Raw genomic sequence first — 26,850 nt, forward strand, 5'->3', positions numbered from 1 at the left:
AAAGAACAAAAAAAATTTAGCAGATATGCCAAAAATCATCTACAGAGAACTATTCTTATCTATGGATAGCAGAACATACACTGCAGGGGTCCAGGCTCCGCAGGGTCCTTGGAACCTGACAGGAGGGATAGAGTTGGCTAAATGAGTTGAGTCAGCACAGGGGTTAAAACGCAGGAGCAGGTTGACTGACTGCTGCTCAGATTTATTTTTATAGCCTCAGAATCATATAAGCATCAAGCAAGCAAGCTAAAATAATTTCCTTGGTTACAAAAGTTTACAATTTTCATTATCAATCATATATTTCATGTGGTTACAAGTTTGATCATGTAGTTCATACAAGTTTGATTATCAATCATGTAGTTAATTAATTTTTATCCCTGCTCAGACCGTGATGACCTCAACCAGTCTGCTGCCTAGTTTGTTGCTGCATTGTAAAATTATTAATTCATTTAAAGTTATTAATTAAGCAATTCATTTAATGGAATGTTTTTTATGTTTCTGTATATATGTTTTTTGATACGCTCCCTTGACAAACTATAGTAAGGGTAGTTGTGTTTGTCCATCCATCCGTTGACTCCTTCAATAACCAATTTCCTTTCAGCCCTTGTTGGTGGAAACCACAGTTTCTGTGACTTTTATTCTTTCCCAATAAACTAAAGCTGTTAAAGTTCACATATCGGTCACCTATATTAACTATTCTTATACCATCTTTATCATATATTCCTGTGTATGATAAGGGGGGGGCAAAACTGTTGATTTCCCAGGAATTCTACCTAACCCATCTTGTATCTGCTTTCCCTGTATATATTCTGACATCTCCTTGGAATTCCCAGTGTTGGGTTTTCCAGAGATTTCATAATGTTGGAATCTTTTGTATGCCTCAGGGAGAGGCAATCCTGTTAAATGTGGACAGAGTTCACAATCTGTTTTATTCAAGGAATTTCTCTGGAATCCTTCCTTTATAGTCATTTCACTATTAGAATGAGTAAGTTTTGCATCAATATTAGACCTATAAATATTGGTATACATGGAATCCATATATATATGAAGGAAATGTTGTGCCATCAGGCAGCATGGCTGCCTTGAGTCTTTTTGCCAGACTGTGTCAAGCAGCTTAGAGACCCTGGCTCCCAACAATACACCATACCTCAGTACTTTATTTATTTATTTGTTTTTTTATTTATATTTTTTAGATTTTTGCAAGGCAATGGGGTTAAAGTGGCTTACCCAAGGCCACACAGCTAGGTAATTGTTAAGTGTTTGAGTCAGGAATTGAACTCAGATTCTTCTGACTCCAGGGCCAGTGCTCTATCAACTGCCACCTAGCCACCCCCCAATACCTCAGTACTTTAAAGGAAAGCCTGGAATTTAGGATTACTAAACTTGATATTTCCAATGCAATCATGTTAAGGTTCTAAGTCAAACTCTAGAATTTCTCTTCAGGAAAATCTTTGACAACTCTTTGCATAGGACTAAACTTTCAACTTTGCTTTTAAAAAATTCTTGTCTTTGTGACTTCTGAACCATATCATTCCATTCCAACTGCAGGCATTTTTGACCAAGATTATTGTAAAGTTACAACATCAGATTGCTGAGATCAGTGATAGGCGAATCCGAACTACGAGTGAGGTTCTTACCTGCATTAAGCTGATTAAAATGTACTCTTGGGAAAAATCATTTTCAACCATCATTAAAGGTATGAAAAGGCTGTTTTCATATAGAGTCTTATAATGTCAATCTTATTTCAATTTTAGATGATTTATTAAATGCCTATTTATTTAATTAAATGCTTATTCAGACTTCTACTTGGAATACTCCTGGGATTATTACATATCTGTCATTTTTTTTCTTTAAGCTTTAAGAAGCAAGGAGCAGAAATTACTGGAAAAATGTGGATTTCTTCAGAGTCTCAATAGTGCCATCTTGTTCATTGCACCAACGCTGGCTACTGTTGTGATGTTCCTTGTCCATACAGCTTTAAATTTAGAACTCAATACCTCAGTAGTAAGTGTTCTGAATCTATTTCTCCCCCCCACCTCTTATTTATAACATCAGTAAGTAATTGAGTTTCCTTATTTTTCTTCTCTAATCTGGACCCCCTGAGTTTTCACAGGCAGAAAATGTAGTCTACTGTTGCCTTTATTCAGACCTTTAGGATTTTTTTCCTGGTGAATGTGCCTATGAAATTGTGTGTGTGTTTATATATGTGTATATGTGTGTGTCTGTATATGTGTGTCTATATAGGTAGGTGTGTGTGTCTGTGAGTGTGTGTGTTTGGTATATATAGGGTAAAGGGATTGAAAACTCTGTTTTCACTAATAAAAAAAATTGTTGTGTCAACTCCTGCAATGATGGATATCTCAGAGAATTGTTCAGTGCACTAAGAGTTAAATCAGTCAGCTAGTCAATAAATAAGCATTTATTAAATGCTGCTTCTGTGCTAGATACTGTGCTAAGCATTAGGAATACAAATAAGAAAAAGAAAGACAGTCTTTGCCCTTAAGAGGTTTATAATCTAAAGGGGAAGGCAAGGTAAAAAAGGAAGTGAATGGAGTTGGGCAGAAGGTAGCATGGCTGAATAGTTGGAACCCCTTTTTAATGTACTTGGCTCGATCCTCTAGCTGTCCAGTCAGAGAGGCTAAGGGTAAGAGGGGTACTGATGAGGTGGAAAAACCAAAGCTGTGGAAATCTCACTGGATGAGATTCCTGGGGATGATGAGATTTTCTAGGAGCCACAATCATGATGGAGTCATGCGGCTAATGGGAAATGAGCTAAATAATTTACCCGTGGTCATTGTAGCTATGATGCGTGAGAGGTAGGCCTGACACCTAGCTTTTTCTGACACTACTATTCTCTCTACTTTAATCCATTCATCTTCCCTTGCCTCCTCCACTTGGCTACCAAACATCTATTCCTAAAACATAGATCTAGCTGTTGTTGGGGGTTGCTGCCACCAATTTAAGATCGAGAGGCCTTGAATGGTGGAAAGAACTTACACACAGCCCTGGGATTTTAAAACTGCTCAGGAGTTATTATACAAGCCTGCAAAGTATACAGATTAAAAATCTTTTCTCCTCCAGGAGAAGCAGCAAACAGTTTGTAAGCTTCTAGAGGGCAGAAGAATAATAAAAACTAGGTAGGGTTTGTCTGAGAGAGAGAGAGAGACAGAGAGAGAGAGAGAGAGACAGAGAGAGAGAGACAGAGAGAGAGAGAGAGACAGAGACAGAGACAGAGAGACAGAGAAAGACAGAGAGAGAGGAGAGAGACAGAGACAGAGAGAGAGACAGAGAGACAGAGAGAGAGACAGAGAGACAGAGACAGAGAGACAGAGAGACAGAGAAAGACAGAGAGAGAGGAGAGAGACAGAGACAGAGAGAGAGACAGAGACAGAGAGAGAGAGGGACAGAGAGAGAGACAGAGAAAGACAGAGAGGAGAGAGACAGAGAGAGGGGAGAGAGAGACAGAGAGAGGAGAGAGAGACAGAGAGACAGAGACAGAGAGACAGAGAGACAGAGACAGAGAGAGGGGAGAGAGAGACAGAGAGAGGAGAGAGAGACAGAGAGACAGAGAGAGAGAGAGAGGAGAGAGACAGAGAGACAGAGAGAGAGAGGAGAGAGAGAGAGAGACAGAGAGAGAGACAGACAGAAACAGAGATAGAGAGAGAGACAGAGAGAGAGACAGAGAAAGAGAGAGAGGAGAAAGACACAGAGAGAGAGAGAGGAGGAGAGGAGAGACAGAGATAGAGAGAGATAGAGACAGAGACAGAGATAGAGAGACAGAGATAGAGATAGAGACAGAGAGACAGAGACAGACAGAGACAGAGAGACAGAGAGAGAGACAGAGATAGATAGATAGAGAGATTGAGAGAGAGAGAGAGAGAGAGAGACAGACAGACAGACAGACAGACAGACAGGAAAACTGGCTGGGCTGAGACTCAGGTGAGACTGCTCACTAGCCCACCCTCTGGGTGCAGAAGGATCAGGAGATTGTAGGCAAAGGGGAAATTCCTCCCCCTCTACATGCCTGAAACCAGGTAAAAGGTTAGAAGTTGGGGGGGGGGGGATGAGGAGGTTACAAATTTACATTTAACCATGGAACAATAGGAGTCAATTTACATCACAGGAGCAGATAATATTTTCACACTATCTAAAGGATTACAAAAATCTGTTTCCAATTACAAATCTCCTATGTTCATAAATCCTGCATCATATTCCCCCCTCAAATTATTGGGACCCAGGTTCATCTGGACCTTTCAGGACCCATTTGGAGGGGAATGCATTGCAAAGGGAGCTCAATTGAGGTAAATTCCTGGTACAACTGGATAGCTGGTATGACAGAAATCACTATTGTAGATGTACAGCTGGTAACCTAGAGAAACGAATCTCAGAAAAATGATCGAGCAGATAAAACCAGAGAGGGCTATTTAACAGAGGCCTAGTAAATAGGAAAAAAACTAGGAGGTCTATAAAGAACAAGAATTATAATTTATGATCCTAAGTCAGTTTCAGAATACTTTTCATAAGATGATGGATTCTACAATAACACAGATTCATTAATGATTGTCACATTGAGTTGTAATCAAAAGCTCTAAGAATGGTATAAACAAATGCACTGGAAAATCATTTTAAAACTGCACATGTCTAATAAGTAGTTTGCAAAAAGAAAAATTTTTTTAACTTTAACCATGTTTAGAATGAACAAAAATTCTAGCTGTAGAATGTATCTGTCCTTTAAAGCAGTTAAAAAATAGACCAATAGGAGACTAAATATTTGTCAACTGTTAAGGATTTTAGATGAATTCCAGTGACTCAGGCTTATACTTAATTACTGAGTACCTGGCATGATTATGGTAATTTGCCATAAGAGCACAAAGGGACACAAGGTCATGTTCCCTTAATTAGATGTCTGTTACAGGCAGAGGTCTTATAGACAAATCTTTTTTTTTTTTTAGGTTTTTGCAAGGTAAATGGGGTTAAGTGGCTTGCCCAAGGCCACACAGCTAGGTAATTATTAAGTGTCTGAGAGCAGATTTGAACCCAGGTACTTCTGACTCCAAGGCCAGTGCTTTATCCACTACGCCACTACGCCACCTAGCTGCCCCTAGACAATCCTTTTCAATGAGCCAGGATCCAGGTCTGCCAGCTGATGCTGAAAGGCTGTTCCCTCAAAGGTCACTCCACCTGCATTTAATATGATAATCCTAATTCACATTTAGAACTGCATTTTTATAAAAGCATCTTTTTACAATGAACCCATTTAGTTATTAATCCTGTTTAAAACAGATACCTATTGCTTTCAGAATTCTTTAAAAACCATTAGAATGTCTTAGGTGACTTTACATTTGCAACCTGTGTTATTAATTCCAAAGTAATAAAACAAAAGTAAGACCAACCAGGTATTCAAGTCAATTAACATATGAATGATTGAGTTTTACAAAATAATATTTAAAGCATCTTGATCATAGTATAAGTCTTCTAACATCCTAACTTCTATTTTTCTAAGTTTGTAATTTACACAGGGGGGAAAATAGGCCAAGAGCAATTAGCCTTTATTTCCAGGAGCCAAGAGAATTAATATTACTTGGAACAAGACAATAGCAACAGACTGACTTATGGCACTTTACAATCACAAGAGATGAAACAACAAGTTGCCCAGTTCGGTTAACAAAAATTTCAAATAAATACATTTTTCCTTTTATAAACCCAAGAGAATACTTAAAGTCTCATTAATTAAAACAGGTTGAATACAAGTTAATCAATATTAGGTTAAAATTAAAAGAAATTAGGGGCTAGCTAGGTGGAGCAGTGGATAGAGCACCACCCTGGATTCAGAAGGACTTGAGTTCAAATACCACCTCAGACATTTGATAATTACTTAGATGTGTGATCTTGGGCAAATCATTTAACCCCATTGCCTTGCAAAAAACAAACAAACAAACAAAAAATTAAAACAAATTAGTGCACAGGTCAGAACATTTCACAAAGGTATTTATCATAAAGTTTCTAAATTAAACACAAGTACATATTCTTTCAAAAGTAAACCATGGTGGTGTGTGTGGGGGGGGGGGGCTCAGCTTTTCTAAGCCAGTGAGAACTAGGAGCAGCTCATCTGTAGACTGTGCTGAGCTTTTAAGGAGTCCATTAAATTAAGTAAAGGGATAAATAAAAGTATGCCATTATGTCTTTTTGTCTTGCTGGTAGATAGGTGTGGTTTGCTTTAAAAAGCTTCCTAAAGATATTCCTGATTTACTAACTTGATTTAAAGAAAGAAATTGTCTTCCCGCTTTCTAACTGAGATCAAATGGTATTAAAATTCTCTAGTAAGGTGGTAGACTCAGCTTGATAACTTAATATTAAATTAATCTTTTTAAAACAAATCCAAAACCCAAATAAAAGGAATAAATGTTTCAGAACTTTCATTTCATTTTTGACCAGGCTATAAATTAACTCAGTCTAACAATCAGGAGCTATTTCAGATTTGAATTACACTAGAGAGTTAGACAGTTAGACACATGTATACATGCACATAGGCACACACAGACAAAATTTTTTTTTTTGAACAGATTACACATTGATCCATTTGTGTAGTGAGACTTTAGGAGCTCTGGCCAGCTCACTTAAATCTCAAACCTAATGATGTTTTTTCAGCCCTTCTGGCTAGCAGAGAGATGTAAAGACTCATTGAAAACTACAGAGAGATCTCTGATTTAAAATATATTTTTAAATATACACACACACATATATTTATAATATTTTCAAATTGTACCAATTAAGACCAATTAGAAAAAAGATTTTAGAATCAATTAGGATTTCTTGAGGATCCTCATAAATATATATTGAGATTTTAAAATAATCAGTAATTAAAATTCCTTGATATAATTGAATGCATTCTTCAGTTACCTTACACAGATCAAACTCAGTTATCCAACTGCAGAGATCTTAACTTATTAGCACAGGGCTTAAAATGAAATCTGAATTTCCCAGTCCCAGAAAGAGTCCATAGAGTCCAAGACAGCAGTCTTTCCCCAAATAGTAGACCCTTTAAAGGGCCCTGCTCAACCCAGACAAAGGTGACCCCAATGTCAATGACCCAGCTATCAGCTGGTCAAACCCAAAACATACAGTCTTGTACCACTGACTGCCCTCACAGTCATCCTCCCCTTGAATTCCTAGGAGCAAGAGAGGGGCCAAATAGAAGGGGTTTTGCTAAGAATCTGGGGAAGATGGCCTAGTTCAGAGTTTCCCTAACCAATTAGAAGTCTGAGCAGATTCAGGGACAAATTCAATATCTCTTTGTGGTTTGCCAAAATGTTGCCAGGGGTTGGTGTTGTTAATTTAAAATTGAGAGGCCTTGAATGGTAGAAAGAATTCACACACAGCGCTAGGATTTTAAAACTGCTCAGGATTTATTATATAAGCCTGCAAAGTATATAGATTAAAATCCTATCTCCTCCAGGAGAAACAGCAAGTAGTTTATAAGCTGCTAGAGGGCATAAGAATAATATAAGCTGGGTGAGGTTTGTCTGAGAAAGAAAGAGACAGAGAGAGAGAAAGAGAAAGAAAGCCAGGAAAACTGACTGGGCTGAGACTCAGGTGAGACTGCCCATGCCCAAGGGGAGTCCAGGCCAGACTTTTATAGTCTTGCCCACTCTCTAGGTACAGAAGTGTCAGGGGACTGTGGGCAAAGGGGAAAATCCTTTTGAAACCAGGTAAAAGCCTAGAAGTTGGGGGAATGGAACAATAGGAGTCAATTCACATCACACATTTTTATAAAATTTAACAGTTTAAATGATTACAAAATGTTTCCAATTACAAATCTCCTCTCTGCATCATAACCACTTCACCTTCTACTCATGACTCCTTTATTGCCTCTGTGATAAAATGTAAACTCTTCTGTTTCTTCCTAAGCTCCTCATAATTCAGTTTCAAAACTATATTTCCAGACTAAGTTCATTAGTTTCACTTATACATTCTATGTTCCAGCCAAACTTCTGTTCCCGGTACTGCTTCAGGGTTTTTGCAGAGGCACCTGCTGTTGTTTGTGAGAATGGACTCTAAAATCTGAAAGAGATATAGAAAGAAATTTTTTAAGTCATTTGGTAGAGGAGAGCAAACTGGAAAGGAGGAAAAACTCCCTCCAGGTTCTGGTAGGATTTATCACATAGGATTTTGATAAAGATTTCTGGCCAACGGTCACATACAAATCATTTGATAAAAGACATGACACACAATCACAAAACACAACCTTGGTCCTGGAAATGCAGTGCTCAAACAAAAAAGTTTTAGTGAATTTAGGAACTGATAGTTAACTAAAACAACCTGAATCCATGGAATGAATCCTCTATCTTGTCTCAAGCTTGATAGAGTTCATTCAAGAAGTCGTAGGAACCAGATTGGTGACACATTTTTCCCAGAGGGATCAATTTCAGTAAGTCTCAGGGGTTTTAAATTGGAGTACTTAAATTTACAATCAAGAAACAAGCATACTGTGATGAGGAATATCACAAAAAAAAATTATAATCCCAAATTTCTTTGAGTGTCATAAAAACTAAACAAATTTAGTTAAACAGAGGCATAATCTCACACCTCCCTTAAAAAGACAAAGTTTGTTAATCAGACTCTAAAGATAATCTAAATTAGTTACAGATTATATTACTTAGAGGCTCACAGTGAATTGATTGAGAGGGAAGATTTCTCTATCACCAAGGTAACTAAAGTCTTAACTGGGTAATCATTTAGGGAACTTCAAGCTTCCCTTTGGCTTCTACCTGAGGAATGTCAGACAGTTAATATTATTATGTTAGAAGTCAGGTTTTGACCAGATGAGGTTAATGAAAACAGAAAATAGACTTTCAGCTAATCAAAAGCTGCAGAAGAATGGATCTGTCCTAAAACAATAAATAAAAGGAATTAGAAAATGCTTCTCTTTTAGGCAAACATCAACATCATGAAACAAAAAACAAAGTGATACTTTAATGATTATCCATGTTAAATAACATTAAAGCTCCTTGTAACTCACTCCCAATGTCCATTTAATCAGCTCATTTCAACTTTAGTCTTAGCTGTCACATGTAGTCATATGATCCCTGGGAACATCATCCCTTGGAAATTCTGGAATAAGCCTTGTTCTCAAGGCAGCTCTGGAGGAAGCTCCTTCTAGCAGATTCACTTCTCTGATTCCAAGACCCTTACATAGATTTTCTTTTTTGTTTTTGCAAGGCAAATGGGGTTAAGTGGTTTGCCCAAGGCCACACAGCTAGGTAATTATTAAGTGTCTGAGGCCAGATTTGAACCCAGGTACTCCTGACTCCAGGGCCGGTGCTCTATCCACTGTGCCACCTAGCTGCCCCTCATAGATTTTCTAGATAATAATTTGTTAGTAACAAGACTCAAAACAATTTAGTTTAACTTCCTAAATTTGATTTTCTAGTAATTTGCTCATGTTATAAAAACCAACTTAAACTTTATGGAGCTAATTCTGTTATAAAAAGTACATCAAAGACTCATAATTCACCTGAAACTTCAGAGAATTTCAGTTTTTACATACTATTTACTCTCTATCTATACCTAATCCTTTTATTTTATATGGACAATGCCATTAATAGACTAAAGAAGAATCTTTAAAAAGCATTCATTAATTCATTAGAGTATGATTTGTAAAATATACCCTTCTATCTTTTAATATTATCAGACAGAAACTGCAAAATAGGAAAAAATTATGATTTGAAAATTCTTTGCAGTTATTAATACAATCTTGTACGTAAAATCCTTACTCCATTTTTGAAAATTTATTACTAAAACATACTCAAGGCCTATATATCCCATTAGAATATGTATATATATATGTATATATAACTGACTTTCAAATGTTTCTATATATATAGCTTAACACTTAGCTTTTTAATAGTCTTTGTTGCTTTCTCAAACTTTACCATTTCACTAAATTAAAAAAACTTCTACATTTTTATCCTAACTCCCTCTTTTGAGGTTACATTAATTTCCCATAATCCTGAAAGAATGAGACATAAAGGACCTCATCTTATACATGAATATATCACTATTAGCAAGGTAATGGCAAGCTTAAGAAGTCATTCTACCTAGTGCTTAGGATATGGAGTTGGTGACAAACCCAGATTAAAAAACTGTAAGATATTTCATCCTTACATCCAATTAGAGTAACTCATTGGTGTTTTAGTATTAATCTATTAATACATTAATAGATTAATTAATAGATTTAGTATTGAAACAGCAAAAACTTTTTCAGTTCACCTTCCCTGATTAGAGAAATTTCCTGTGAAAGGACATAGCTATGACAATGTCAAGATTGTTCCTTCAGGAGCTAAAACTGACCTGATATAAGCCATAACAAGGGAAAACAAAACAAAACAAAACATCCTTTAGCTCTGTTTGATTCTGGGTAAGAGTCATAGTTTAACAACAAAAACAGGGAAGACAATAAACAAAAAGTATGTACAAAGCAAGTTATAGACAGGATAAACCAGAGATAATTAACAGAAGAAAGGCTCTGGAATTAAAAGGGATTGAGGAGGCTTTATGTAGGTAGGACTTTAGTTGAGACTTAAAAGAGGTCAGTAGTCAGAGTGTAGGAAAGAAAATGTTCCAAGCTTGGGAGACAACCAGAGGAAAATGCCTAAAGCTGGGAAATTGTCTTATGGAACAATCACAAGATGTGTAGAAATTCCTGTTTTAAAACTATTGTGGCCTATCTAGCCTTTCATTCTCATTTTGGCCTTATGATTAGAACATATTCTAAGTCAAGTGTCCTAAGGCAGTTAAAATGTGAGGATTTTATTGATAGAAAAGGGAGAGGAGGGGATCCCTTTGAAGGAGGGAAGTGAAGGCATGAAAACAAGCCAAGAAAACTCTTCTCTGATATTCAGTTTGGGTTCTCCTTGTTTAGGGTTTTCCTACAATTCAAGATCATTTTATATTTACTTAGCTCGATGAAAGTTCATTCTCTCTCTCTCTCTCTCTCTCTCTCTCTCTCCCCTCCCATCCCCCTATTCTCTCTTTCCCTACCTCTCAGAACAGTGAGGGACTTGATATAGGCACTTAATAAATGTTTGTTATATTGAATTGTTTGTTATATTGAATTAGAGATAAGACAGGTTAACATCTAGGATGATCCAATGTTTATACTCTGAAAAAGTCAGAAGAGGCTTAGAGACAGTTAGTAAATGGGGTGTTCCCAAGAGAAAAAATGAAAGATAAAGATGAACAAATAATATAGTCTTGGCAAGGGTTGAGCAGGATGTAGATTTACAATGGTTGAACCTATTTTACCAAAAGGGAGACAAGTTAAAATCAACACCAACAAGCCAAGCCAATGTCAAATAAGCAAAGTCAACAAGGATGTTATCTACTTACTATGTGTCCTTTGCAATGGGAGATGACAGAAGAATTCTAAAGCAGAGTCTCTTCCCCTGAGGGGTTTTTGGTAGTATAGATTAGACATACAACATCAACTAATCAGAGACTAACATAAGGCTAACTATATAATCAAGGGCTAGATTTTATGTTTCAGAGTATAAGTGCTGTAGAAGATCAGAATAAAAGTAGAAAAGTAGAGGTTGAATTAGATAATTTCTATAATCCCTTCCAGTTCTAATATTCTTTGATCCTTAGATGTGTTGAAGTTGATCAGGAAAGACTTAATGGACAAGTTGATCCTTGAGTTAACTTTGAAGAATGGGGTTTGGAAAGGCTAAAAGGAGGGAGGAAAGCATTTGAAGCAAAGGGGGAATGATGAGAATAAAGTTTCAGAGCAGACTAAAGAGCAATTCTGGTGTCCAAGGTCAGTACCACAGAGAGAGACTGAGACTGTGGAACATTGTCTTTCCTCCTCGATCCTTCCTCCCACTTTTACATCCTCTCTCCTATTCTAAGGCAACTGCTAGGGAGGCCTACCATTGAGAAAGGGAGTGCTTTAGAGACAGGCCAGAGAATACCTCACCTAGTGTAAAGCACACCATCTGGTAGTTTACTATTTTTAACTAATTTTTCTTGCTAACTAGGTGCTAAGATGAGATGTTTCTACCCATTGAAAGAATAAAAATGCTGCCACATCACTCTAAATTTCAACACCCTGGACCAAAGTTCTAGTTTCCCCTACCCTATTTGCAGATCTGTGAAAATGACAGAAATTGGATAGAATTATCCCAATATTTGTCTCTATACTGCAGCACTGTGAGGTACCAACATAGCAATGTAGACTAGCAAGGCTATTTTTTGTGCCTGCAAAACAAGGAATCCTAAAAAACAATTTTCCCCCTTTCCCTTTCTTTTCTAGGCTTTTACTGCTGTGGCAACACTGAATTCACTGAGACTATCTGTGTTCTTTGTGCCTTTTTCTATCAAAGGCTTTACAAATTCACAGTCAGCTGCAAAGAGAATGAAGGTAAACCTTATATTGTTAGTCAATTGGGTATGTCATTTAGCAGTACTTTATCATCAATGACATCTTTTGGATGGACCCTGCCCTTAACATATGCTGTCTATTCAATTTGAGTTCTTTGGGATGTTCAGGGAAGGTAGTCTATATAGAGAAGTACCAAAACAAATAATTTCTTGTCTTTCCACTGGTAAAGAAGAATCAAACTTCATGAATTCTGACTCCACTAGGATATTAGAGTGATTTTTCAAAAAGAAATGAGTAGATGAAATATGATATAGTAGAAGGTCCACTAGTATAGCATTCAGGAGACTTGGATTCTAATCCTACACTCTATGTGACAGTGAACCAATCACTGTCCCTCTCTGAACCTCAGCATCATCTTCTGAAAAATGTAGGGTTTACATTAGATGGTATCTGGGGTTCTTTGCTATAGTTTTATTCTATGTTAAAGTTTAATTTCAGCATTATATATAGAAAAAAGCATATGCTCTGTATTGAATAGTATAAACAAAATTTTAAAGGGAATAATTAAGATGCTAAAAATGAACATTTAATCACTTGAAAAATTATTCTTTTATATTCATTAAACTAGATCCAACAGTATCTCTACTTGAACTTAGGAATCTTTTTCTTTCTCCATATATAGGAATATATATTCCTATATATGTTTATGTTCATATATATTTCTGTCTCTATAGCTATATAATTTTTGGCAGGTATAGGGACTTGATCTGTTCAATTCATTTGTATCAGGAGCTTTAGGGGAGGTTAGCACCTTTTCTGCAATCATTTAGTCTTAGAGAGTTGCCCGTATCTATATTTGAAAATAATGAAACCATTCTATGGTCTGGACTACCATCTAATTGATAACAACATTTTCTCTAATTTGTCTAAATTTTTGAGTTTTGATACATTGAAGATGTATTAGTGAGATCCCTGTACATTGTGAAAGGAATTTTTCTTTTTTCTTTCTTTCAAGAAATTTTTCCTGAAGGAATGCCCTGCATTTTATGTCCAGGAACTGGAAGGCTCTGCTGCACTGGTTTTGGACAATGCTACCTTGTCTTGGGAATGGAACAGTAGTGGGATCTGCAATGGCACTATAGAGATGAATGGGGATGGGGACTTCCCTGATAAACCTGCTGTAGGATCGTATCAAGGGAAAAATCAACCAACTTGGAAGCTTAGCCCATCTGAAAAGAGAAAGCTCAGCCTTGGCCCAGTGTTGCACAATATAAGCATTGTGGTTCCAAAGGTAAAGTTACAGTTGCTCAGATGACAAAATAAATGCCACCTATGAATCAGAAGTTATAGAGCAGGAAGAGACTAAGAGATTATCTAGATAGACCAAGCTCTCTTATTATTCAGGATAAAATGGAAGCCGGAAGTATAGAAGCAACTTGCCTAAGGTTACACAGCAATTGAATGACAAAACTAGAATAACAAGTCAGCTCTCCTGACTCTGATCATGCCACCTTAAAGACCAATCAGGTCTAGTCTTCAGCAGGTAGCAGCAGTGAGATGACTCACTGTCTAAAGAGCTAGACCTAGACTGAAGAAGATCTCAGTTTAAATCTGGCCTACTAGATGTATAATCCCAGGCAAGTCACTTCACTTTTATTTGCCTGTTTCCTGTACTGTAAAATGAGGATAATCCACCTTCCAGAATTGACAATCAAGTTTTCGAAATATTTGCAAAGTGTTTAGCACATAGTAGGCTCTCATAAATACTTGTTTCTTTTTCTCCCCCCCCCCCCCCCCCGGGTACTTGAAGAGCACAGAACTGCAATAGAAAAAAACAGAAAATGAGCACGGGCTGTGGAGTTAGATGGCCTGGGTTTGAATCCCAACTCTGTCACAAAGTTGTATCTGGATTCCACTTTCCCCATCTCTAGAATCCTTCATCAGGACCCTTGTGATTCTAAATCTTATGACAAACTGTGAAGGCAGTTTCTGCCTCAGTCCCACCTTACACAAAGGTAGAGTAGACACTTGGAGCAATTGTAGGGGTTTTAGGAGGATTCTATTCTCCCCAGTAGTGGGCCCTTTGATCTAGTTCTGTTATCTAAAATTCCACCATGGAGGATTTGCCTCCTCTAGTTCCTTGGGCTGAGTAGTATAGTGGAGAGATTATTGGATTTGCAATCAGAGGACCTCAGTTCAAATTCTAGCTTAGCCATTGCAGGTTAGTTGGTCAACTTGCTTTTGTAAAGTTGTCTGCTAAATCCCAGACACTACCCTGAACACTGAGGATTTGTCAAAAGGCAAAGACGGTCTCTACTCTCAAGGAGTTCACAGTTTCATGGGTGAAGAAACATGAAAGAAATATGTACAAATAAGATTTACATATATAAATCTATATAATTCACATGATGATGTGATATTATATGACACTACATGACATGACATGATATAACATAATAATATAATATAATTAATATAATATAATAAATTAATACAATTAATTAATATGATGTAATATAATAATATAAAATACAATACAATAAATACAATGCAATACAATACAATACAATATAATATAATGCAATAATATAATAAATTAGAGTAATCTTAGAGCCAAGGCACTAAGATGGGGAAGACTTCTTGAAGAAAGTAGGACTTTTACTGAGACCTTAAGGAAGCTGGGGAAGCTTAGGAGGTGGAGATGAGGAAAATAGTTCCAGGTATGAGGGACAGCCAATAAAAAATACTAGGAGTCTGAAGATGAAGTATAGTATTTAAGTAAGAGCAAGAGGGTCTGTGTCACTGGATTGCAGAGTACATGGTATAAGGTGTAAGGAGACAGGGAAGGTAGATGGGGAAGATTATAAGGGGCTTTAAAAATTAAACAGAGTGGGGCAGCTAGGTGGCTCAGTGGATAGAACACTGGCCCTGGAGTCAGGAGTACCTGAGTTCAAATCCAGACTCAGACACTAAATCATTGCCTAGCTGTGTGACCTTGGGATAGTCACTTATTCCTATTGCCTTAAATAAATTTAAAAAAATTAAAGGGAAAAAATTAAACAGAGGATTTTATATTTGAATCCAGATTTAATAGGGAACCATCAGATTTTGGTTACTGGGGTAGAGGGTTGGTGGGAAGATGACATGGTCAGACCTGTATTTTAGGAAGATCCTTATGACAGTTGACTAGTGAATGGGTTGGAGTGAGGAGAGACTTAAAGCACGGAGCCCAAGCAACAAGCTACTGCAAACAGTCTGTTTGGGAGGTAATAAAAGGCAGCCACAGAGTGGTGGCAGTGTCAGAGGAAAGGGGGATAGGTGGTGCTCAGGGGCTGCTCTAGGGCAAGTCCCTTCTGTGATTTTGTAGCCAACATCCTATATGGATAATGCATTCCTTGGTTAAAATATTTTTATCTAGGGTAATAGGTGGTTCCACATTGTCTAGTAATTGTTGCTAACACAAATGTGGCTAAAAATTGTTAACAGCTTTGCTACCTTAGCAATATTGAACTTAATTAGAACTGGGTCACTAACCCCCATGTAAGGATCCCTGACAGTGCATTTTTTATGTACCAGGCAGCCCTCTCAACTATGAAAGCTGTATAATGTCCTAAGGGATCCCAGACCCCAGAGCTACTATAGGCTCTGTGGACCTTAATATGAAATATTACTGAAAGTTTATTTTAACATCCCCAGACTTCAGTTTACTCATCTATAAAATGTATCATTGGACACATAAATAAGTTTTGAGCTTCAGTAGCTTTGGGGCTATGGAGTATCTCACTCATTGCTCATTTGTCTCGCAGGGGAAGATTTTAGGGGTTTGTGGAAACACAGGAAGTGGAAAAAGCTGTCTCTTATCAGCTATATTGGGGGAGGTAAGTGAAATGTGCCAGGTATAATTTCTATTCACACTGATCTAAATACCTTCCATCCCCTACCATACCTAAGTCCTCCCTGGATCAGCATCTTGCCTCCATAACACAGAGTCCTTAATTTGCACGTGGTCTCCCCAATTAGACCCTAAGCTCTTCAAGAGCAAGAACTATCTTTCCCTTTTCTAAAATTTAAATCCCCAGCGTTTAGCACTATGTTTGGCAAAGAGTACGTGCTTGATAAATGCTTATTGGCTGACAGGTCAATGATCTTGAGGAGAATTCATGTAAATTTACTTCTTTAAAACTTAATCCTATTTTACATTTTCCTTACACAAACAATTCTCTGGAGGTACCCTGCCATGTATCCTTTGCTAAAAAAAATTCAAGCCCATATTTTTATTTTTTAATTTAATTTAATTCTCCCCCAGTTACATGCAAAAACAAGTTTTAATATGCATTTTAAAATCTTTGAGTTCTGAATTCTTTCCCTTCCTCTCACCCCACTCCCCCCATCGAGAAAGTTATTTGATATTGGTTAAAAACATTACCACAAAAGTCAAGTTGTAAAAATAAACGTAATTGGGGGCAGATAGGCAGCGCAGGGAGAGGGCAGATAGGTAGCACAGTGGATAGAGCACTGGCTCTGGAGTCAGGAGGACCTGAGTTCAAATTCAACCTCAGACACTTAATAATTGCCTAGCTGTGTGACCTTGGGCAAGTCACTTAACCCCACTGCCTTAAAAAATCCCTCTCCACCAAAAAAACAAAAGAGAAACTATAAGAAAAATAAAGTAAAAAATATGCTTTAATCTGTGTATTCAGACACCATCAGTTCTGTCTTTGGGATAGATATCATTCTTTATCATAAATCCTTCAGAGTTTTTTTTGGTCACAGCATTGCTGAGAAAAAGTCAGTCTGATCATCCTACAATTTTATACACAGTACATTTCCTATTTCATTTGTTCATATACTTTTTTTTACTAAGAGCATCTTCTTTATCTTTTCTTATAACTGAACAGCATTTCATCTTAATCACATACCACAGTTTGTTCAGTCATTCCCTAACTGATGGCATCCTCTCAATCTCCAGTTCCTTGACAACAGAAAAGAGATCTCTAAATATCCTTATACATAGAGATCCCTTTCCTTACAGATTTTCATCTCTTCTGGACTATAGACCTGTAGTGGCATTGCTAGGTCAAAGGGCAGGCATGGTTTAATAGTCCTTTGGGCCTAGTTCCAAATCAGAGTTAATATTTTTCTAGGCAGGCTGGTTGGGGTGGACAGAGTGCTGGGCTGGGCATCATACAGACCCCCATTTGAATCCAGCCTCAGTTGTGTGACTGTGCAAGTCACTTAAATTTTCTGTCAGTTCATCCAAATCAATTAGCTTGCCATAGGACAGGCAAGGGCAAAGTACTGGAAATAAAAATGCAAACAAAAAGAAAATTTAAATTCCAATGAGGGAAGCCAACATATAAAAGAAGTTAAAGGTAAGGAGGGAGAGTGAGATATTACAGGATGTGAATCATAAGAAGGGACAAGCAGAGGGGCCCATAGGTACAAAGGCACTTTGGAGTTGTGAATTCCAGGGTTGGAGTGATTTTTCAAGAGGAAAATCTTGATAGAAAAGTCCTGAGTATAGTCTATTGAGAATTGAAGACTTGAACCTCAGTCTCCTTAGCTGTAAGGTAAGGATAGCAATATATAAGCTAACTGGGTTGTGGGGTGTAGGTTGTGTTCAGGAAAGACTAGTACCTTGGTGTGAGGCTGCCGAGCCCTCTTCAGGGCTGCTTTCCACCTTTGATGGATGTCCACTTGAGTTACCTAACTCTCACCCGCAACTCCAAGAAGCTGCAGCACAGTGGCCACATTCTGGTAAACCATTTCAACAGCTGGGCTAAATCCATGGTGAGTTGAAGGGAAGCGGCTCTACCCCAAGCATGTGAAGTTTTCCACTGGTGGAAAGGGCAGAGGAGCACAACTAATTCCAAGTCATGAAGGTAACTGAAGCAGGTTACTTGGAGTATGTAGAGTTTGGTTATAGACAATGAAGATAACAAGGTCATCCACTGCATCTAGAACCATCACCAGTTGTCTTGATTCTGTCTTGCCACTGGACAAGGATTGGGAGAGAGAGTGAGGCGGATAACTTCATGCAACTTTGCCTCATTTAAATCCAATTTATGTACACGTCAAAAGACATCACCTATACCACTTTACTCTTCCTATCTCAAAATCCTATGGCAACAGACAAGGGACAAAGCAACAGGTATGGATACACTGGGAGCTGTAGCCACAACTCTGTACATAGGTAGCTGAGGAGGGTCATCTCCTCACTGTGAAGCAGCAGTGGGATTTGACAGACCCCGGGTGTCTAAGCAGTCCTTTTAAGGATTGAACTGCTTACCTCCTGATGTGAGGAAGGGGCTAGAAAAGGTGCCCCCAAAATTGTCTACTTACTTGACCCATGCTTGATGACCATGGTAGGCAGGTATCCCACCCTATGGTCAAGACACAAAAAAAAATCTTCAAAGAAGATTCCATTAACTATCAGTTCATGGAATATGTTCATGCTCACAGACAACACAAGACCCAATAGACCTGAAAGAACAATAGCTCTTGTTGCAAGAGAACTCAGCAGGTATAGCCAAATAGCAGCCCTGAGTGAAATAAGGCTGGCAAATGAAGGCCAGTTTACTGGGATACATGTTTTTCTGAATGTGGCTGCAGCAAAGGGGAGCACCATGAACCTGGGGTAGGTTTTACAATCCTAACTAATATAGTCAATAAACTTGAATGCCTACCAAAAGGAATAAATGACAGGTTCATGACAATGAGATTGCCACTTCCAGGAAAATGTCATGTTACATCATCAGTGCCTTTGTTTCTACCATGCTGAACCCTTATGAAGTCAAAGAAAAATTTTATGAAGATTGGAGAGCTTTATCAATGAACCAAAAGAGGATAAACTCATAATTCTGGACAACTAATGCTAGAGTAGGCTCAGATTACCAGACATGGCAGGGAGTCCTTGGAAGGAATGACATTAGAAACAGCAGCACCAATGGTCACCTACACTGAAGACTTATGCATCTCAAGACTTTCTCATCACAAACACTGCCTTCTGTTTACCTAAGTGAAATAAAACTTATTGGATACACCCTCATAGCAAACGGCATCTAATTGACTGTGTGATTGTAAGGAGAAGGGTCAGACAGGATGTGAGAGTGACAAAGGCAATGTGTGGTGTAAAGTGCTGGACTGATCACAGACTCATCCTCTTGAAGCATTCATTCAACCAAAGTAGGGCCCCAAAGGGAAAATATCTACAAGAAGAATGAATGCCTGTTTGTTTTTGCAAGGCAATGGGGTTAAGAGACTTGCCCAAAGTCACACAGCTAAGTACCATATTTCCCCATGTATAAGACATACCCTTTTTCAAAAAAATTGGGGTCTAAAACCTGGAAGTATCTTATCCAGTGGTTGTAGATTTTTTACTTGCATTTCCTGCTTTTTTTTGTGCTTGTTGTCTTTGCATTCATTGTTTCACATTTGTTACCAGTATATTAGGTTATGTTATGCCATGTTCTGCCCAGAAATGGCTCTGAAAAGATTGTTGTACAGTGCTGAATTCAAGTTCAAAGTAATCCAGTGTGCAAAAGTGATTTGGTCCTCCTCCAATTGGCTATGGGAAGAAGAAACCCTATTGAAAATGCCATGGTAGAAGAAGGCCATGAGAGGCAAATCAGTCAAATGACCTGATTTAGAGATGGATTGAAGAGCAAAGGGCAAGTGACCACAAAGTTGGTTCAGCAAAAGACAAGAAGAATTGCTGATGAAAAAGAAGTGATTGATTTCAAAGGAGGACACAATTGGTGCTCCAAGTTCATGAACTGGAATGGACTAAGCATCTATCCACACACTAGACTTACCCAGAAGGTGCCTGAATGCTATAAGCAAAAGGTCCTTGAATTTCATGATGAATAAAACTTGAGTTCAATAACTTTATGTAATCCTTTTTTTTCAAATTTCGGGTCCCTTAGTCAAGATGTGCCCTATACATGGGAGTGTCTTATACATGGAGGAATAGGGTAAGTATTAAGTGTCTGAGTCTGAATTTGAACTCAAGTCTTCCTGATCTCATTGCTGTCTGCCTGTGAAACCTGGACAATCTACTAGTGCCATATCAGGAAACTGAATTGCTTCCATTTAAATTGTCTTAGGAAAATCTTCTCTGGCAGGAGAAGATACCAGACACAAGCTAAACTGCCTAGTATTCTAACATTACTACAGAGAGCTCAACTATGATGGACTGGACACTATCAGAATGCCAGATATCTGCTTGTCAAAAAGGCTATTTCATGGAGAAGTTACATAGAGCAAAAGCTCACAAGGGGGTCAGAAGAAGAGATACTGGGAAATCCTGAAGTTCTCTCTTAAGAGTTTTAGAATTGATTGTACAGCATGGAAGACACTAATACAGGACCACCCAACATAGTGTACCCTCATCAGTGAGAGTGCTGCATTCTATGAGGAAGGCAGAATTGAAGCAGGTCAAAAGAAATGTGACATTCGCAAGTTTAGAGTAAGCCCCTCAGGTGTTTACATGGACTATTTGTGCCTGATCTGTGGAAGAGCATTCTGAGCTCATATTAGCCTGATCAGTCAGATCAATGTCTGTTGGACACACTGTAATTTTTCTCAAACACAGTGATGTCATTTTGGTCTTCTTCATTAAAGAAGGACAAGAACCAACCGAGTTATGGTGAAAATACAACAATCTTTGCAAAAGGCTTCCTAAATTTTGCTGTTATTGTTGTAGTTTTTTAGTCACGTCTGACTCTTGGTGACCCCATTTGGAGTTTTCTTGGCAGAGATATTGGAATGATTTTCTGTTTCCTCTTCCAGCTCATTTTATAGACAAGGAAACTGAGGCCAACAGGGTTATTGATTTGCCCAGGATCACATAGCTAGGAAGTGTTTGAGGTCCGATTTGAACTTGGGGAGATGATTCTTTTGAGTCCAAGTCTAGTGCTTTATTCATTTCACCAGCTAGCTAGCCATTTGCAAACTTTGGAGTACTCTAATAATGCATATTGCTGCTGCTGCTGCTACTGAAGCATTTAACATTTGCTAGTGATATCCTCACTATAAACCTAGGATGGGGGGGCACAAATATCACTATTCCTATTTAACAGATGAGGAAACTGACAGAAAAGTTGAGAGATTTGTCAGTGATCTCATGATTAGTCAAATATCAAAACTGTGATTTCTCTTCAAGTTTTGACTGAGTTCTATGTTTTTTCCCACTGATTAATTAATGTCTTCACTAAGAGAGATTTTTGTGTTGGAGATTAAATTGTTCTCTTAGAGAGGTCTACTTTTTCTTTCTCTCTTTTTTAATTTTGCTTCTTGTCCTACACTTTTTAAATATGCTGTTGTCCAATTAGAATATACTTATATGAAGTGAACAGAAAATGTTTCCTTAGTTTGGGATTTGTAAATTTGGCAAAGATCTCATGTATTTTTGATTTCTCAAGATTTCATTCCATTATTTCACTGGGTCTTCCAAACAGCATTGGAATAATTATTTCTATTTTCTACAGAAGGAAATGGAAACAAGGAGAGAGAATAATTGCCTGAGGTCACACTTTAAGAAAGAACCATGTATAGAATCTGGGTCACCCATTTCCTAGTGTTTTGCTTTGATCTTTCAAAAGCTATTAGTGACCAAATGATCCCTTAGGGAGGTGGTAAGAGTGAGCATGCATCTCTATAAGTTACCTGATTTTTTTACCAAGGAAAAGTTAGGCATGACTATTGAAAGAATACTTATTCAATTAAAAAAAGTATTTAGTAAGGATTTGCTCTACATCATGACCTGTGCTAGGCTCTAGGGACAGAAATACAAAGAATGAAATGATCCCAACTCACAAGGATCAGCCATTTTAACAGGGTAGTAGAGAATAAATATAAAGTCAGTAAATAGCCTGTAGTCCACAGCCCTATAATGGAGAAAAGTTATATCTTTTTTTCCAATATAATTTGTTTCCTTTATAATTCCTTTTATTTCATTTTATTCATTTAAAAAGATTCTGAGAAGGGCCCAGGCAGTTAGTGGGGTTCATGATGCAAAAAAGATTAGAAATTCCAAAGAGAGAGGTAAGACTGGATTTTTGATTAAGGAAATGGGACAGCTGTGGAAAATGGTATGACCATCACTATGAGGTGAGGGGGAATGAAGAAATAGACCATGACACTGAGGAGTTTGAAGGAACATCTGCATGAATATTAAAGTCCCCTAGTCTAAGCGCAAACGTCTTTTTTCCTTTCTCTTTCCCCTTTCCTCTATCTCTTTTCCTTTCCTTCTCTGACAGATAATGCTACTATCAATATTTTCATAAAAATAGGTTTTTTCCTTATTGTCAGTAAATTCCTTGGGGATATAAATTCACTGGGTTAAAGGGTAAGAACAATGTTGTAACTTCTTTGCACAATTCCAAAACGTTTGGTCTAATTCAAAGCCCTACCAGTAGTGAGTTAGTGTACTTCTGTTCTCATAAACTCTTCTAAAAGCAGATCTTTCCCTTGTTTAAAATACTTCTTTGACAATTTAATGAGCATGCAAATATTTATAGTAGCATTATCTATAATAGTTAAAAAGTACCAATAACTGGAGAATTACTGTACAAATTGTGCTTTATGAATGTAATGGAATATTACTATACCATGAAGAATGATATATATTTTATATATATAAAATATATCTATATCTATATCTATATCTATATCTATATATATATATCTATATTCAGTCATGCCTGACTCCCCATGATCCCATATGAGGTGATTTGGTAGAGTTACTGGAGCAGTTTGCCATTTCCTTCTCCAGCTCATTTTGCAGATGAGGAAACTGAGGCAAACAAGGGGAAGTAACTTGCCCAGGGTCACACAGCTAGTAAGTGTCTGAGATCATATATGAACTTAAACTCAGCACTGTCCATTGCATCACCCAGCTGCCCTTAACTGTTACTCCTTTTCAAACTCCCTGACCTCTTAATTCCTCAATGCCATGACCTGTGCTATTTCAGCTATACATAGAGATGATTACACCTTTACCCACAATTCTAATTCCTTAAAAAATTAACCTGAAAGTGAAAATCAAAAAGGAGTTCTGGGAGGGGCGGCTAGGTGGCGTAGTGGATAAAGCACTGGCCTTGGAGTCAGGAGTACCTGGTTCAAATCAGGTCTCAGACACTTAATAATTACCTAGCTGTGTGGCCTTGGGCAAGCCACTTAGCCCCATTTGCCTTGCAAAAATAAAAAAACAAACAAACAAACAAAAAAGAAATGCTGGGGAAGGAGCAGGCCTGAAGCAATTAGCTAAATGTCACAACACCCTGCATAAAGGTGAATCAATTTTTTTTTTTGGTGAAGCAACTATAGAATGGGAGAAAGAGTGCATAAAAGGGAAGACCCAAGAAAATGAAGATAGAGGAGAATATATATTATACCTTAATCAAGTCAAAGGTCAACAACAAAAGGAAAATAACTCCTAAAGTCTCTCAGAATGGTGAGGGCCTACAGGAGAATAGATTAGAAGGCAGAGAGAGAGAGAGAGAGAGAGATTGAAACAGGGGAAAATAAAGGTAGAAATTTTGTTTTTGTGGTGGTGGGGTTCCTGATAAGTGGTATAATCTGAAGGGTTTTGGTGCTTGAGAAACCATTTGCTCTGCCTCAGAAAGGAAAGCAGAGTTCCTGAGGGCACTGACACACAGGGAAGTGAGAGGGCAGAGATTCAGAGAAGAGATTTCATGAGAACTGGCAAAAAAACTGAAAGATCACGGGGAGGGTAAAGGGTAGGAACAAACTGTAGAATCAGGGTCATAGGAAAATTCCTACCATGGAGCAATATTTGTATCTTCTCTCTCACATGTAAGAACTGGTATTTAAAAGAGTGAGACACAACTGAAAAAAGAGTGGGGAAGGAATATGATCTACAAGGCAGTAACATGGAAACTTTGAAAGATACCTCAAAATAGGGACTTCAGAAATTTTAATTTCATGAGGAATACAGCAAATAAGGAAAGGGTAAATACAAAAAAGGGTCATGAATCAAAGAATAGACAAAAAAAGAAAAGATAAATAATGTAAAGAATGAGGTAAAGAAATTTTTTTTTGAAAAAGATGCAGAAAATAAAAAAACTAAAATTCAAAACAAGTTGAAGGAGGATAATTTAGTCAATAAACATTTATTAAATACCTACTAAGTGCTGGGGATAAATAAAGATAGTCCCTACCCTTAAGGAGCTCACAGACTAATGGGGGAAGACAATAAATGTATATGTACAAACTACATATGGAATAAATAGGAAATAATTAACAGGGGCAGCTAAGTGGTGCAGTAGACTACCAGGCTTGAAATCAGGAAGACTCACTTTCCTGAATTCAAATCTTTCTTTAGAGGCTGTGTGACACTGGTCAAATAGCTTGACCCCTTTTGCCTCAGTTTCCTCATCTATAAAATCAGCTGGAAAAGAACTGGCAAACCACTACAGTATCTTTGCCAAGAAAACTCCAAATGGGATCACGGAGAGTTGCACATGATCGAAAAACAATTTAACAATAATTAACAGAGGAAGGATTAAGAAAGGCTTCCTATGGAATACAGGATTTTTGTTGGGGTTTGAAAGAAGAAGCCAGGGAAGCCAAGGGGGGGAAATGAAAATTCCAGGCAAAGGAAAAAGGCAGGGAAAAATGCCTGTTTGGAGAATCTTGCTCATAAAACTAAAATGAAGTCAGTGTTATGTATCAAAGAATACTTGGGGGGTGGCTAGGTGGTGCAGTGGATAGAGCACCAGCCCTGGAGTCAGGAGTATCTGAGTTCAAATCCGGCCTCAGACACTTAATAATTACCTTCCTCTGTTAGGAACGATTATGATGTAAAAAACCAAAGGCAACCAAAAAAATTACATGAATTACTTAACCTCTAAAAAATCAAGCAAAACATTTATTTTTTTGAAGTAAAGAGTTAAGACTAGATGGCCTTTTTTTAATTCAAAATTTTTTTTATTTTTTATTTTTTGCAAGGCAATGGGGTTAAGTGACTTGCCCAAGGCCACACAGCTAGGTAATTATTAAGTGTCTGAGGCCGGATTTGAACTCAGGTACTCCTGACTCCAGGGCTGGTGCTCTATCCACTGTGCCACCTAGCTGCCCCCAGATGGCCTTTAATTATCTTCCAACTCTGAACTTATGATCCTACGAATTATAAAGAGAACTTCACAGAAAAAATAGGGCTTTTGGTAGCTAATAATGATTTTCTTAATCTATGGTCCAGCATAGCACATCTTTCCCAAAGGGGAGAATTCTCCTATTTTAGTGATCAAGATGTGATTCAACCAACAGGCATTTTTAGCAGCATAACTACAATTGGTGGTAGAGGGGAAGGTGCTAGGGAGGGGGTAAGGAGGAGAAGAAGAAGGTAGAGAAATAAAAAATACCTTTTTGAATAATACATTGTAGTGGCAATGTAATGGCAATAATCCTGGATTTTGAATCAGGATTCAAAACAGGAGGTTTTAAAAAATAGATTTTAATTGATATCTTTTGTTTTACATCATCCACCCTTTTACCCAGAGTGCCTTGACCAAGAATTTTTTTTAAAGGAAAGAAAAAATTCAGCAAACCAATCAACATAAAAAAAAATCTGATGTTATTGATGTTATGATATAGTGGTTCATAGCACTTCTGTGAAGAACTGAGTGGAGGGAGGAAACTTTTTTCATATCACTTGACCAAGAGAAGTTAGGTAGCACAATGGATAGATTGCTAGACATGAAGTCTTCATTCTTTATGTTTAGGTTATCTACTCTTTATTTGTTTTTTTTAGGTTTTTGCAAGGCAAATGGGGTTAAGTGGCTTGCCCAAGGCCACACAGCTAGGTAATTATTAAGTGTCTGAGACTGGATTTGAACCCAGGTACTCCTGACTCCAGGGCCAGTGCTTTATCCACTGGGCCACCTAGCTGCCCCTACTGGGCCACCTAGCTGCCCCGACATGAAGTCTTGAAGACTCATCTTCCTGAGTTCAAATCTGGTCTCAGACACTTAGTAGCTGTATGACCCTGGGCAAGTCATTTTATTCAGTTTTCCTCAGTTCTTTATAATCTTTGTACTTATTCACTCTCCTACTGATTCACTCCTCTACTGATAGTATTTATGTTTGTGGAAGAGGGTGCCCCAAGTTTATAGAGGTTGAGGAAATGTCCTGTTTTCAATCTTTTTTTGCCATTCTATTCCCGTTTGCTTTGGAAAAGAATTTTTGTCCTCCCCCTTCCCTACCCCAATAACTTGTGAAAAGTATATGATCTAGCTTTTCTTCTATTTCTATATGATATTTTAAGAAATATGGCAGCTAAATGGCACAGTAAATAGAGTGCCAAGCCTGGAATAGGAAGACTCTCTTACTTAGTTCAAATCTGGCCTCAGATGATTACAGGCTATGTGTTCCTGGGCAAGTCACTTAATCCTATTTGTTTTAGTTTCCTCATCTATGAAAGGAGAAGGAAATGGCCAATGACTCCAGTA

The 26,850-nt window shown here is 37.7% G+C and overlaps 1 protein-coding gene across 1 annotated transcript in view; it reads left to right on the forward strand.

Annotated features, from left to right (window-relative positions):
- Positions 1–26,850, forward strand: part of LOC141505512 (ATP-binding cassette sub-family C member 11-like) — a 71,973-nt gene that overhangs the window by 14,438 nt on the left and 30,685 nt on the right. Inside the window, exons 8-12 of the mRNA XM_074211403.1 lie at positions 1,549–1,696; positions 1,856–2,004; positions 12,311–12,418; positions 13,395–13,670; positions 16,186–16,257. Coding sequence (XP_074067504.1) covers positions 1,549–1,696; positions 1,856–2,004; positions 12,311–12,418; positions 13,395–13,670; positions 16,186–16,257 — 753 coding nt within the window. The remainder of the gene's footprint in view (positions 1–1,548; positions 1,697–1,855; positions 2,005–12,310; positions 12,419–13,394; positions 13,671–16,185; positions 16,258–26,850) is intronic.

Source organism: Macrotis lagotis, chromosome 1 (assembly GCF_037893015.1).
Source record: "Macrotis lagotis isolate mMagLag1 chromosome 1, bilby.v1.9.chrom.fasta, whole genome shotgun sequence".
Lineage (NCBI taxonomy): Eukaryota > Metazoa > Chordata > Mammalia > Peramelemorphia > Peramelidae > Macrotis > Macrotis lagotis.